The sequence below is a fragment of the Coturnix japonica genome, chromosome 4 (assembly GCF_001577835.2).
Source record: "Coturnix japonica isolate 7356 chromosome 4, Coturnix japonica 2.1, whole genome shotgun sequence".
NCBI classification, from domain to species: Eukaryota; Metazoa; Chordata; class Aves; order Galliformes; family Phasianidae; genus Coturnix; species Coturnix japonica.
Window position 1 is genome coordinate 8,515,168 of NC_029519.1, and position 14,247 is coordinate 8,529,414.

General features: G+C 35.3%; 1 protein-coding gene across 1 annotated transcript in view; it reads right to left on the reverse strand.

Annotated features, from left to right (window-relative positions):
* Positions 1-14,247, reverse strand: part of LOC107312666 (connector enhancer of kinase suppressor of ras 2-like) — a 177,997-nt gene that overhangs the window by 76,260 nt on the left and 87,490 nt on the right. Inside the window, exon 6 of the mRNA XM_032444201.1 lies at positions 2,696-2,815. Coding sequence (XP_032300092.1) covers positions 2,696-2,815 — 120 coding nt within the window. The remainder of the gene's footprint in view (positions 1-2,695; positions 2,816-14,247) is intronic.

The following is a 14,247-nucleotide window of genomic DNA, read 5'->3' on the forward strand; positions in this document are numbered from 1 at the left end:
TCAGATTCATTTGCTGAAGAGATTAGAAAATGTATAATAAAAACTGCTTTGCAAATGAAGTGTTGCAAATAAAAACTCACATTAATAAAACTGAATTTTATTATAGATAACTGAATTCTTATATAAGTCTGAGCTGTCTGTATAGAACAGATTTTTCACCAAAAGTAACAAACATTTATTTTCCAGGTGCCCACTGCGTATGAAGCTGAAGCTACAGATCTCAGTAGCTCATAAAATCTTACCCATGCTTAAAATCAAGAGTAGTTGTGTTTTATAGTCAGTCTATAAAAGTGACAAGCCTTCTGAATAACATGGTATAATGTTATAATATGGTAAGCATTTCCCATTGAGTCTCCAAAAATAGATTTTTGGTGATTTTGCCCCAAATTGCTTTCTGTATGAGATTCTTACCTATAAAACTGAAATTACAACATCACTTTCACAAGTAAGTTTTGAGGATAAATTAATTGATGTCTGTGAAGCATCCAGAAGGGTGACATAAAAATTCTCATGATGAAATTGGTAACTGAAGGGAATGCAGAGCTTAGATGAAGTGTGGTAAATAATACATCAAACCCTACACTGAATGATAAGGATAAAAATGGAACTCTGAATACTTTCCATTCAGTGAATAGCATTCATTTTTCTCTTGAATGGAGTAGAGATCCTGTGGAAAAAAACTGCTATACAATCATGAGAAAGCCATTTGTAATTCATTACTCTGTTCTATATTTGATTCTGATTAATGTTTTACTGCTCACATGATTTTTCTTTTATTCCCATTTATAGTTCTTTTTCATTTTTTTTTCCTATGCAGAACAGTGTCAGCAAAATTGATTATAAAGAACTTTCCAACCTACCATGTTATAGTGCCTTCACAGTTCGGCACAGAAAACTCAGTCAATTCACAGTGATTTTGCTTCAGCTCAAAAAAAAAAATATTTAAATGGGCAAATTTGATTGCAATGCTTATCTCGCATCCTCCATCAGCAGCACCCACTTACTGCAGTTGTGTTAGCTATAAAAGTACTGGTACACTGCAGGTGGTTAAGTATGTACACCACAGCACTTCCACCTAGTGATGGAGCCTAGTCTACTGCATGGGCACAGTACAGACTCTGCTTGATGTTCCACTGGAAAAGAGGGCAGTTTGGAGGAAACTACAGGCCATTTTACAGGCCACAACAGTACAACCAAGAAGTCTCATTTTGGTAACCAATGTCATAAAAGATTAAATCAAACCCTGAGACTTTATGATAAGTTGCTTTGAGAGTATACTAATCACATCCAAGAAGACAGCTGAATGTTTCTGGATAGAAAGAAAAGTCATACAGAGATCCAGATTGCTAGTGTACAGGACTGTATTAGTCTTAATGCAGGTCAAAAGCATCAGCAATGTTACAGTATATATACTAGACAAGCTGTAAGTGATACTGACTTGGCATTTCTTGGGTCTCCCTGAATTAACTCATTGAACAAGAGAAGAAACTAAGCCAAAAAGACAGGAGATTTGGTCATTAGGGATGCAGCACAGCAAATAATATTTGTCTGCCTTCATGATTACGTATTGTAAAAGTATGTATGACGCCAAAAAGTTGAAGTATGTTATTGTTCTGTAGTGGCCTTTTTAAACTGTACCCATCTAACACTGAATTACATATAATTAATCATAAAAAAAAATACTTATGGTATTAATGCAGTTTCAAATCAGTATGCGTACCTCACTAATTATGTTCTTATAACTCTGAGAGAATTTGCATGTGATGTTTGTTGCTGTTCATTCAGTACAGAATAAAGACTAAGATGGTGAAGTAATACAAAACAGCTCAACTAACAGGAATTAAACAGTTGTAAAGAAGAAACATAGTGTGTATAGTGACACTAGAACATGTATTAATTTCGCAATTTAGTAGGATCTTAAGTTCCCAAGCACATTTCCTATCCAACCCTCTTACAGCCTACCAATACCAGAATGTACCAGTGTGAAGTGGAAACTAAGGAAATGATACAGAAATCTTTACCTATTGATACCTAAACCTCACAAAAATCCCTTGCTTAAGTGTAACAGTACAGTAATACTAAGAAATGGTAGCAAAATAATTATTACACTGTAAACTCTGGAGAGAATTTTAATTGTATGACCAATCACTAATGCAAAGCAACTGGAATGTTCAGAAGATACCTACCTGGCCTTCTCAGCAAACAGCAGTTTATGAATATAAGGGATGTATTTTGTTTCTGGGATGATATTTATCAAAGTTTCACTTTACCAAATGGTAAGGGAGGCATTTAACTATTTTAATGCAAAACAAAGAAACCTGCCTTCCACTAATCATTTTCTAAGCACATTTACTAATGACAATGAATGCTCAAATATGTACATATACAAAAAAAAAAATTAACTATTTTAGTGCATTTCAAAAGCTGTAATGGGGTTATCAAGAGACTACAACTTATTTTTAAGCTGCTCATATATTTACTAGTTGCACATCAAGCTCCAGATGAAACTGACAATAAAACTGACTACAATCCTATCATTTGCATAAATGTTGAACTACTTTCAGAAAACATATTCAGCTTACCAAAAGAAATCAAACAAATATAATACAGGATATGAATGAAAATACATTTTGATTTCTTGAACTTTATTTTTATACTTTATGTACTCAAATACTTAAACTCCTTTGGTACTTACCAAACCTTCACTAGGCATGATGCTGGTGAGATGAACTACCTCTAGATGTGCTGACTGTGACACCAGAGAATCAGATGAGAGTGAAATGATGTGGTCACAAATTCCAGACAAGGTTTTACACTACAAAGGAAAATAAGCCAAAGAAAAATATAATTCCTTGTATTTTACTGAAACTACTGGCAGTGTTCTTATGTCTGAGAACAATCTGAGAATATAAAGATAGTTTATTTCTCTCCTAAAAACTACAGGTTGTCAAGAAGTGAAGTTGTGATGTATAGGGAAGTTAAGATCAAGAGCATAGAGTAACAAAAAATGTGTCAATAAAATATACATGCCTGTACAGCACTTTTGAACAAAAGGTTATACTGTGTACTGAGAACATTCATGCATCAAAAATACTTTAAGAAAATGCTTGATGAACTTAATCTGATCTGTTATTATAAGGTATCATAATAATTAAATGGAAATAGAGTGAAGCCTGCAAAATCCACTTGTGAAGCGTGTGAATCCACAGACACCTTCAAAATAGGGACCACATTTCCAAGATGGTGATAATGACAAATTAAATCTATTAACTGAAACCAGACTTGAAGTCTGTGGATTAGAAAGAAGTTGATCTGGACTCTTGGAGAATCTTAATGTGTAAATACCAAGTTTAAAGTATTCAAAAAGAATATGCCTCAAAATATTTGAACCTAGTCTGAAGGCATACATTTAAGATGAATTCCAGAGTGGTCTTGCAGTCAAACTTACTGTATGCATCTATTTTCCTTCGGGGACTACACTCTCATTTTCCCTAATTACAGAAAACAGTAGTGAAATCCCTTAAGGGAAGTTTTGTTTCAGTCATTTGCAAAAGCATGAGGATTTCTAATATATCATTTGACACTATACATACAAGTTAAACAAAGTTGTCATGAGGGATAAAATTAACTGACTGAATATATAGATTACATTCCCATTCACTGTATGGTTACTCATCTGGAAATGTAAGTACAGCTCTGGAGCACTGGATGTGGCATTTGTATTTTGGACCAGATACAAGAAGCATAGCATCACATTCAGGTATGCATGACTGCATCAAAAGGTCAGCAAAATAACAGGAATATTTCCAGCAGTTTAAGCTCTGGGCCAGGACCCATAAACAAAACTTCAGGTCTTGTCTTCTCACACCACAGATATGGAAACTGGCTGGCTCAAATAATGTGTTTTACTGCTGTTCTACATAAAACCTGCTGGCTGACCCTGGTTGCATGCAAATGTTTCCAGTCAGTTTTTGAACTACTGTCATAACAAAATAATATTATTCCCAAATAAAGCACTCTCGTGCATTCACATCTTCTTAAGAACCTACAAGCAGATTAAATGCGGATTAAATCCACAGTCTACTTGTGTACCGTTTATAATTTTATCAGTTGTCATATGTAAATACTTTCTCAGTAAAGAAGCTTTAAAATTAAATAAACAGTAAACAAGTTTTCACTCAGATTTAATCTTACGAATCTTAAAGATCTCACCACAGTTCACAAAGTTATTTCAAATCTATGCTGAGGAAAATACTCAAATATATTGGAATAATTTTAAATATTACTTTACTGTAAATGTAGTTCAGCACAAACAAGAGACACCTGACACTAGTTATAAATAATGCAAAGGCTGAGACAGTATTGATGGGAACAACTGAGGAGAATTTATGAATAATAGCACAGGGAAATATCATTTGATCTAGTGCTATTAATATGAGAAAATGCATTAACATCTGCTAACACTTTTTTGCCATAAAGAAAGTTCTAAAGTCCTGTATACTAGTTTAAAAATGGAAAGTATAATACTGAAACTTTTCCTTCTTCTACGTTTTCCAGCTTCCGTTGAGAAGAGGTAGCAAAGCCAAAAGTAACATTTCTGATAAAGATGGAGCTCCAGAAGATGTACACAGTTAGAATCGCAAGCCATGAGTTAAAAGATGCTTGTGTGTGTGTATGTATATATATATATATATATATATATATATATATGTGTGTGTGTGTGTGTGTGTATATACACTCCAAATCCCAGATGATTTTAGGTGCTTTTAGTTCTTTTCAGAACCAGGTTTGCAACAGAGAGATTTTCTTCCTAAAAGTCACTGCATGCTTTCTGAATTTAACAGCACATCAATGTTTTATGATATATTTTAATCCCTGCTGGAAGCAGAGTATGTGTAAAAGGCTTTAAAAAAAAAAGATGTCAGGCACTTGGTAAGAGCTTGTCAAAAGCTTATCTAAACTTGTAAATCCTTCGAGATTTCCCCCAAACCATACATTTTAACTCTATCTCACTGTGAGGACAAGCTTTTTGTTCACGTACCATGAAAATATAAAGTATTAGTACTTAAAGGCCAATATTCAATCAATAACTTTGCATGAGATTCTTCCATTTCCCTTCAGTCATTAGATTTGTTGAGTGCTGGAGGCTTTTACAGTGTTCTGGGTCAGTGACAACCAGAGAAGTTAAAAATGCAAATAGGCAATGGACTGAAAGCATTCCATGCAAGCAATACTAGCAAGAGTATTACACTACAAAAAGTGTACTGTATCATAGTATTGTAAAGCTTCTAAACCAACCTGAGAAAAAAAAAAAAAGTATTCCTCATTAACTATAGTTGGGGAGAGTGAGATGCAGCCTTGCATGCAAAGATAAACAGGCATGAGTACCAGAAAAAAAGTGATTCTTAAGGCTTAAATTAAATAGATGTCCAATTTAGCAAGGCGTAAAAAGACTTGATAGTTCTGAAGTTAATCACATCACCTTCTGGGATCCTCCAATCTTCACAGAATTTGAAGACATTATCTTTTTATTAACATTTTTGTGTAGAATCTATCTATATTTCTTTAGGTTGATTATAAAAGAAAGCACAACATTTTCGAGTTTGAAATGTGGACTACTGGGGTAATAATTAAAGTGGCTGGCAAGAGGTACAGCCTTCTAGTACTAAGCTGGTTTCATGGGCCACGGTCACAAGCTGACTCATAGCTGACCTCTCTTCTTGCTTGTGTTAAATAGTCTATTTTAACTACATGTACATATAAGTATATGTATATTTAACAGTTTAATTTTACTTATGAAAACTTTAAGTTTCAGCAACTGATATGATTCATCATGAATTTAGTCAAATGGTAACTTTATTGTCCTATAGTGGAATTTAATGCTTTAAAAAAAATGATTAAAGAGCATGACATAGGACTGGAGAATACAATAATAGAATACTTACCACGTGAAGAATTTTGTTTTCTGTTTCATACACTGTACAATCCTGTGGGAAAATAAAACAAGCATAATTAATGCATAGTGTTTTAAATTTCCTATTAATAAAAGAATGCTTAATACTATCAACTATCTCTTACAGATGAACCGCAATCCCAAACTCTTCAGTTCTTCACGTCCAGAATGTCACTTCATAAAAGTGACTTTTCTTATGGCTCATTAATTTCAGGGATGATCTATTCTTCCATTATAGTAAAGAAATTTTTCTGCTCAGTACAAGCAGTAAAACACATGTAAAGCAGTAGGGACAGTCACGAAAACGAGAAAAAAAGTAAATGAATATAATTGATCTAGTATCTTGGAAATTCACTGAAACTCAGAGCAGGAGAGGCATTGCCCAGCTCTGCAAGGAAGAATGCATGCTGCTGTACAAGTGGTGTGAAGTGCAAACTGCTATGTCAGACATACCAATAGGTAGGCTGTGCTACTGTAAAGTGCCAGAAGGAGTAAGCAGAAATTATTTTGACAACATTAAAGATGTTAAAGATTATGTGCTTGGTTCATTCTTGCTTCAAGGCCCTAATTATTTTTACTGTGCATGGGACAAGAAACAACCATGGTCTCATTTCTTGGAAGAATTTCTGTAATAGCTCTAATTTGGGGTTTTAGAGGACAGAAGTCACACCAGAAAGGGATGGCAAAAGACTCAGGTTTGCCCATACTGCACACTGGTTCAGAGATATCCAGAGGGTTTCACTGCTTCAGAGTTCCCAAAGTTAGACCTGAAAATACAATCCTAATTGACCTCTATATTTGCTAAAGGCTTGTAACTTTCAGAGCAGCCATTTTCCTATTTTAATTGTCACTTAAAGGAGAGTAACTCTTATCAATCCATAACTTAAAACATTACTCACATCTTTTATTTAACAACACTACAGGCAGACAGAACTACTTATATTTCATGAACCAAAGTATAACATTTCCTAAAAGGTGTCTACTGCCTCTACTACTCTTTAAACTTCGGAAGACTTCCTCAAAACAGTTCCCTCCTGCGAAGCACAGCTATAGCATGAGAGTACTGAATCCTTTCCTACAGAAGAGATTCCAAGTGCACTAAGAGAAAATGCAGCTTCTCCTGCCAGTAAGCACTCCAAACTGCCTCGCCAGCTCTCATGATGTTTTACAAAAATTAAATTAAAAGGAACATAACAAAACCGCAAGCGTGCCAAGGCAAAGTGAGATTAAAATAGAAATGCCTGGAATTCCCCCACAAAGCAGCCACCTTTGAGGCCACATACAGCCCTGTCCCCAGAATTCCAGAACCTTCTGTCACCGAAGGCTTTGTGGTGGGCACTGGTCTGTGACACCAACCAATTGTGTCAAAGGGGGGCTTTTATTTAACAAAATCTGAGGAGAAAATATTTCTGAGGTGTCCCAGCATTTCAGCCATGCTGACAGATGTTATTTAAGTCAATTAATGTTTAATAGCAGTAAAAATAAAGTTGGAAAACTGCTAAATGAGTCATCACATTGGAAGGAGCTTTTTACAGAGCAAGATAAGGACTTCAGTATACACTTCCAGTTTATATTTAAAGTGAAGAAGAGATTTTACTTTTCCTAAAACAAATTTTTAAGTAAATTTTACTTTCTAATACACCTAAAACATCCTCTAACTTAAGTTTCCATAGAGTTATCTTCATTTCCTCTTTTCAGGATCAACATGATAGCAGTAACAGTTACGTGCTTTAAACTTCCCATAAACTAATTCCAACATCCTCACCCCATTTGCTCTCAAAGTAGATTAGCTGCATGATCAGCTTAGGCTGAGACATTCTCTGCAGGAGCCTCTGCAGCTGACTGACAGCTCCCTGCTCCCCTTGTCCATCAGAAAAAGCCCTTGGCTGTGTCCCATCCAAGAAGACCATATCCAGCCCTGCTTTTGTGGGCCACTGTGGTGAGGAGCCCAGGGCAGCTTAACCTGTGTGAACCATGCAGCCTTGTGCACACACCTGGAACACCAGGGGCTGCTTCACCCACATCATTAAGCATTTATTTTGGAGGACTGGCATTTCTGTGGAAGAATTAGTCTCCATGTGAAGACAGTTTTCCGAATGAGAAAGTTAAAACCAGATTGCAAATGACAAGGAACACAGAGGAATTTATATTAGCATTTCATGGTCAAGTATCCCTTTGATGTTTCTTCTGTATTCATGCTGTTATTTTCTTCAAAAAAAAAATAAGAATGCAATTAGTCAGTTTGGTTGGCAATGCCCAAGGCAGTTTCTCTTACATGCTTTACACACTTCAAACAGCATATCCACCATCTCCCTTTAACCCTGCAAGTACCAAGAGAAACACATGATCACAGGAGTGCTTATTGCTTGATTTCAGAGCTAATAGTCCTATCTAAATTATTCCTTTAATTTCTGTGCAAGAAAAATAATATGAGCTTAATTCCAAACAAGCTCAATTACTTCAGGTCAAATAATAGAAGACTTGCATAAAGTAAAACTGAAATTTTACTGTTTTGTAGAGCAGAATTAATGTTAGCTATACTTAGGTTACACACCCAAGATTACATTAGCATTAAGATCGTTAATGGCTTTGGGATTCCTTCCAGAACATATGCATAAAGACTTTTTTTTTTCCTTTTTTAAATACATCATGCCAATTTAACTGAGAGGTTAAAAGCACTTGCAATATTATACTAAAATTCTAAGATATACAGGTCACAACATCTTTCTGATGTTATTTTTTCCTCTTTGTTTTTCCCCTGATACATAGAAATGCACAAGGGACCACATTAGGAAAAAAAATAAAAATAAAAATTCCTTCCAAGACTAACATTTATAGTATTTTGATCTATTCTTTTAGAAAATAAATAATAGTTGCATTCTTTCTCCATCCCCCATGGGCATGAAGATGTTAAAAAATGTATCGTGTTTCTTCAAGCTAAAAAAACTAAAACTAAGCAGCAGTATTCCATTTCTCCTCTGCAAAACAGGAAAGTACAGGAATTATGAAATAATCACTCCTACAGTATTATGTACAAGCCAGTTTCTGCACTGTCCACAGCATTATGACTTGGAAAGGTATCACACCTTCACAACTCTGTTAAGATAAAAGAGCTTGTTTTTGAATATTGATAAAGAGAAAAACCTGGTAGGACTTGCAAATAATCATTGTGCATTCATAATTTTAGTTTGCAATTCTGGAAGAGATCACAAATACTACTGAAATTTGCAGATACTGTAAAAACTGTGAAGGGTAATTAGGCTCCAAAATTAAGATGCCTCAAAGATTTTGCATCTTCCTTCATAATGCTTTCCATTTACAATTTCTCTATTTATTTTAAGGAAATGTAGGTTTTGTAGGTTTGTGAGGGATAAGAAAACTAAGTACAATTAAGTGTTACATATCTAAAGTTTATCTCATTCAGTATAAAAAAAAAAAAAAGTCTGTGAGCATACAGTGACAATAACGGGAAAATGGTGGTAAATACCCAAAAGGTTACTTACAGGAAAAACTCACCCAGTGGAAGCTTTCAGTCAGCTGGGAACCACTGAGGCAATGTCCACCAAGGAGCAATCTCCAAGAGATGCTGCCTTAGTGGTGGTCAGCCCTTAAATGAGGTCTAGAAAAGGTGGAGTCAGGCTCCACCCCTTCCAGGAGCACAGCTAAATTACTCCCACCTGTGTTCCCACAGCTGACCCAAAACTTGCCTCAGCTGATTAATCAGAGATTCGGGCTGTTTTTTCCCATACAGTGAGAATGGTTTCTATTATTTATGCCACTCACTTCACATTTTAGTCTACAGTTAAGACTACGTTTTTTGTCAGGTGAGACATCTTTGCTTTAAGATCAATTTTCCTCAGATTTAGTAACAATAAAGCCATCTTACTCTGAGGGATATTGTTTTATCTATACTTTCCGGTGCTATGTTTTACATACTGTAAAAATATCAGATAGCTATTAAGCAACACAGATCTGAAAACAAGGTAAGAAAAAGACAAACCTGGTCTTGATTTGTAACTAAACTTAAAAATGAACTAAACATTTTTCATTCTGGATTGTCCTGGAGACTGTTCTCTAAGACACATCATTTTTAAGTTGCCAAAATGAAGACAGCTTTTGGAATGAAATGGCATTGAAGAAATAAAACAAAACCCCAACTTATTACTGGCAGAGAAGTGAATTTCATTTGCCAAAAGCAGTCAAAAGAACAGAAGAAATGGAGACCGCAATTTTCTTATTTTCACCTAGACCACTGGGAAAAATTAAACTCACACAAAGAAAGTGCAATATCAGCTGAAGAGAGGACTCAGAATCCAAAATTTTGTACTGCAGAGAAGTTCATTTTGCTTAGTCTGTAAATCAAAAATAGCCTAGTGTTATGAATACTAAAAGAAAGCTTCATAGAGATACATTAATAATTAAATGTCTACATAGGAATTTATAAACAAAGAAAAGAAAAAAAAGGAGTGTTTGTTTTCTACTGCAATAGTGCATAAAGGTATAAAAATCCTCAAAAGGAAAAAAAGCTGAGTATTAGAAATTAATGATAATAACGTAAAAGATGTAGTTATGTGTCAGTCTTGGTGACACAATGTACACACAAAATCTGGTAGATACTTGATATTTTGCTTTTTTTAATGCAAGAAATACCACTGAGGAAAAAGAGATTTCAGAATATTGTGATTTTAGAAAGACTCTTAAGTGAGTTTTATTGCTTGTTTACTCTCAGTCTACATGAAAAACTGCCAGATAAAATCAAGGGGCATGCAATGGACCCCCTTCTACTGGAAGAAGGTCCAGGTTGCTTACAAAACCACACTGAAGCAAGACTTCATCTTGCTTCCCCTTCACTTTTCAACTTTCTATTTTCCTTTCTCCCTTCCTCCCTCCCTTCTTCCCTTCCTTCTTTCCTTCCTTCCTTCCTGGACAGTCCTTTTCTGTACTCTAACAACTTCCACTCACAAGAAGGGAAGCTCAGTGTAAAAATCTGTGTAACTAACTCACACTCCATTTTTCTGTACTTGTGTGTGACTTCCTTTACTTCAGAGGCAGATGCTGAAGATAACAATAGTGACTCTTATTGTTTGTAAAATACGTTGAACTACAGAACCCTTATTTGCTTTATATTTCACTAGCTCAGTGTTAATTACAAACAACTTTTGTGTAACAGGCTCTCTTTTGAGTGAAGAAGACGTAGTACAGTTGCATCTTGATATAAGAAAGAACTTCTCCCTGAAATATTTTTAGTTAAACATATTTTAATCTCTAATGATTTGGTTTTTTAGTATTTAAGCTGTTTCTCCCTGTGGCATTGTTCTTCTATGGCAATAAATAACATGAAATTGTCCACACAAAATAAAAGTGAATTATTTTAAACTACATGCTATTCTTTGATCCATCCAGACACATGATTATAGCCAAAATCTAAAATCTTCCCATCCTCTCACCAAAAGAAAATATGGAAGCAACACAATGGTAATACGCAAAAACAATTTTTTTCTGGTCAAGTAAAAGCTTAGCAATGTTTTTATTATTATGATTTTTGAGCAACTATAAGTACTTGTATATCCTGGAAGATAACCACTCCTACCTGTTGTACAATGGTTGTTAGTTCCAGGCACAGTTGAACAATGTTGTTTTTCAGCAGTGAATATTCTGTCACACTGACAAATGGAGACCTGTGAGAAAGGAAGAATAATGAATATACTTTTCAATAACACAGCTTTACTGATTGGTTTTTTGTGTGTGTGGTTGTTTGGTGTGTTGGTTTGTTGTGTTTTTTTGTTTGTTTGTTTGTTTTGGTCGTTTTGTTTGTTTTTTTTTGAGTCTTCAGTGGCATTTAGAAGATGTATATGATACAGAGATCGGCTGTACACCACAAAAGCATGAATCACCTAATCACGACAATCTCCAGCACAAGCCACATAACTTTCATAAAATATGACTATGAAGCAAGAAACAATGTTGGCTGGAAGGAAGTGGATCTTGGCTAGAACACCAGAAGTTATCATTCTTAACGTCAGTGAAATATGAGTTTCCAAATTATTGTAAGCAGTCAAAATTTCCTTTGTATGGTTCATCAAAAAAGCTTTACTAGTATGACAGCAATCTTCTGCAGCAGTTAGCACCTTAATTCAAAGAGGAAAATAATGCCTCCTTAGTCAATAATAACTTCCTGTGAACTGGGATTTTCTGCAGGCTTTCCACATTCTAACCAAATCTGACCCCATTTGAATTTATAAGAACTGACAAGGTCATAGCCCAAGAGAATATGAATGCTGGCATTAGGTTAGGAAGATGTCACCAGGATTATACAAATCTCATAAAGGAGGGTGATTCACTCTCACTATGACTTCTAAGGTGCCATTTATATATTCAAGAGCACTCAGATTCCAGATAAGTGTCTCCATAGCCATAACTCCAGAAAAATGAAAACAGCACAAATTCCATGATGCAATTTTATGTTTTGGGTTCTGTCTTCATACAGCTAAAATTTTAACTACATTTATCTAGATTTTTTAATCGAGACAGTGATAGAATCAGGTGAAATAGTTTTAAACTAAAAGAGGGAAGTTTTAGATTAGATGTCGGGGTGAAATTTTTCACTGAGAGACTAGTGAGGTGCTGTAGCAGCCTGCCCAGAGAAGTTATGAATGTCCCATCCCTGGAGGTGTTCAAGGCCAGTTTTTATGGGGGTTTGGGCAACCTGATGTAGTGCCCAATTTGGAGGTTGGCAGGGGGATTGGAACTAGATGATCTTTGAGGTCCCTTTCAACCCAAGCTATTCTGTGATTCTATGATGATTCTATGATTCCTTTCCAATTTAAGAGAATACTATCATTTATTTCCATATTCTCATGAGTAGAAGGTCAAAAAAGAGTAAATTACCTGTCCAGCCAGGCTAGTAAGTTCTTGGCAGCACCAATCAGGTCAACTACAGAGGTAAGAAAATCATTTGGCAGTCGTCTGGAGGCCCTGCCATCATAATGGCCACTCCTCCTTCTACCCGTTATAAAATTCTGAAGATTTTTGGCCGAGGCATTCAGCTTGTGAGACAGAGTCCTCAGGTTTTCGGTCTCCAAACCATAGTTCTGAGGGGAAAGAGGAAAATGCAATCAAGTGAAATAGGGTGTCGTAAGCTATATGTGAACAGAACAATGAGGCAAAATACTCTAACTGGTACTTGGCTGAAAGGAAACAAAACTTTTGGGCATCTGGTGTTATATTAAGCAACAGGATCCTTTGGTTGAAACATGCCCATAGTGCTACTGAACACGGTGGTATTTTTGTTCATCTTTCACCCCGCTAATTCTCCACTTAGAGCCAGGTGATAAGTACAAAGATTTCAGCTCTAATACTTTAAATAATTAACTCAGATTCACAGTGAAAATCTCCAACTGAACTGAACCAAGATCTCTTCCTGCCACAGAAGAATGTAGCATAAGAAAAAATTTAATGAGCACTTAAACTAAATCATCTTTCACCATATGCACTGATTGACATTATTAATTTCAACAGTGTTTGTTTTAAAGGATGACTGTTCATCAATACTGCATGTTAATTTTACTCACTAAACTTCTTCTTCAAAACAAAGAATAAAGAGCAGCAAGCAATACGCAATCTTGTTGGATGACAATATTGATATTTGTACAAAGATTAAATGTTTCCAACAACAAAAAGAGAGAATGCATTGAATGACAACAAGCATATGAGATGAACGGTATGAAAATCAAACAAAATATAAACAAATGGTAGGTGAAGTTACTTGCTAAATTTGGATCAGTTCTTACTGGCGCACAGGCTGATGCCTTCTCAGCCAGCTATTCTCCCTCTCAGATAATTACTGAAAAATAAATGAAGTTCTCTACTTCCAGCTTGTAGGACAAGGCATGGAAACACTTTGCTATGTTCTTAGCTCAATGCAAAGATCTGACTTTTAAAAAGAATTTTAAACACTAGGGACAGAATTCATTTCAGTGTTATGCACATACTATGCCTAAAGCATCCCAGTCAGTCAATGAGGTTTGGAAGCATCACATAGAACACTAAGTTGTGAAGCAAATGAAAATTACATTGGCTTAGTTACAGAGAAGAACAATTCTCTTAATCTTTTTTCCAAAACAAATATCATACAGTTAACAACAGTTTCACTGAAGGAAAGCTCTCTATTTTCAAAAAGTTTATATTTAAAAAGCATGTTGTATTTGATATTTGCATGCCATCTGTTTAATATTTGCAGCTAATCTTTCTTTTATTAAAATACTCAATGAGTTCCCTCCCCTCTATTTTTCTGT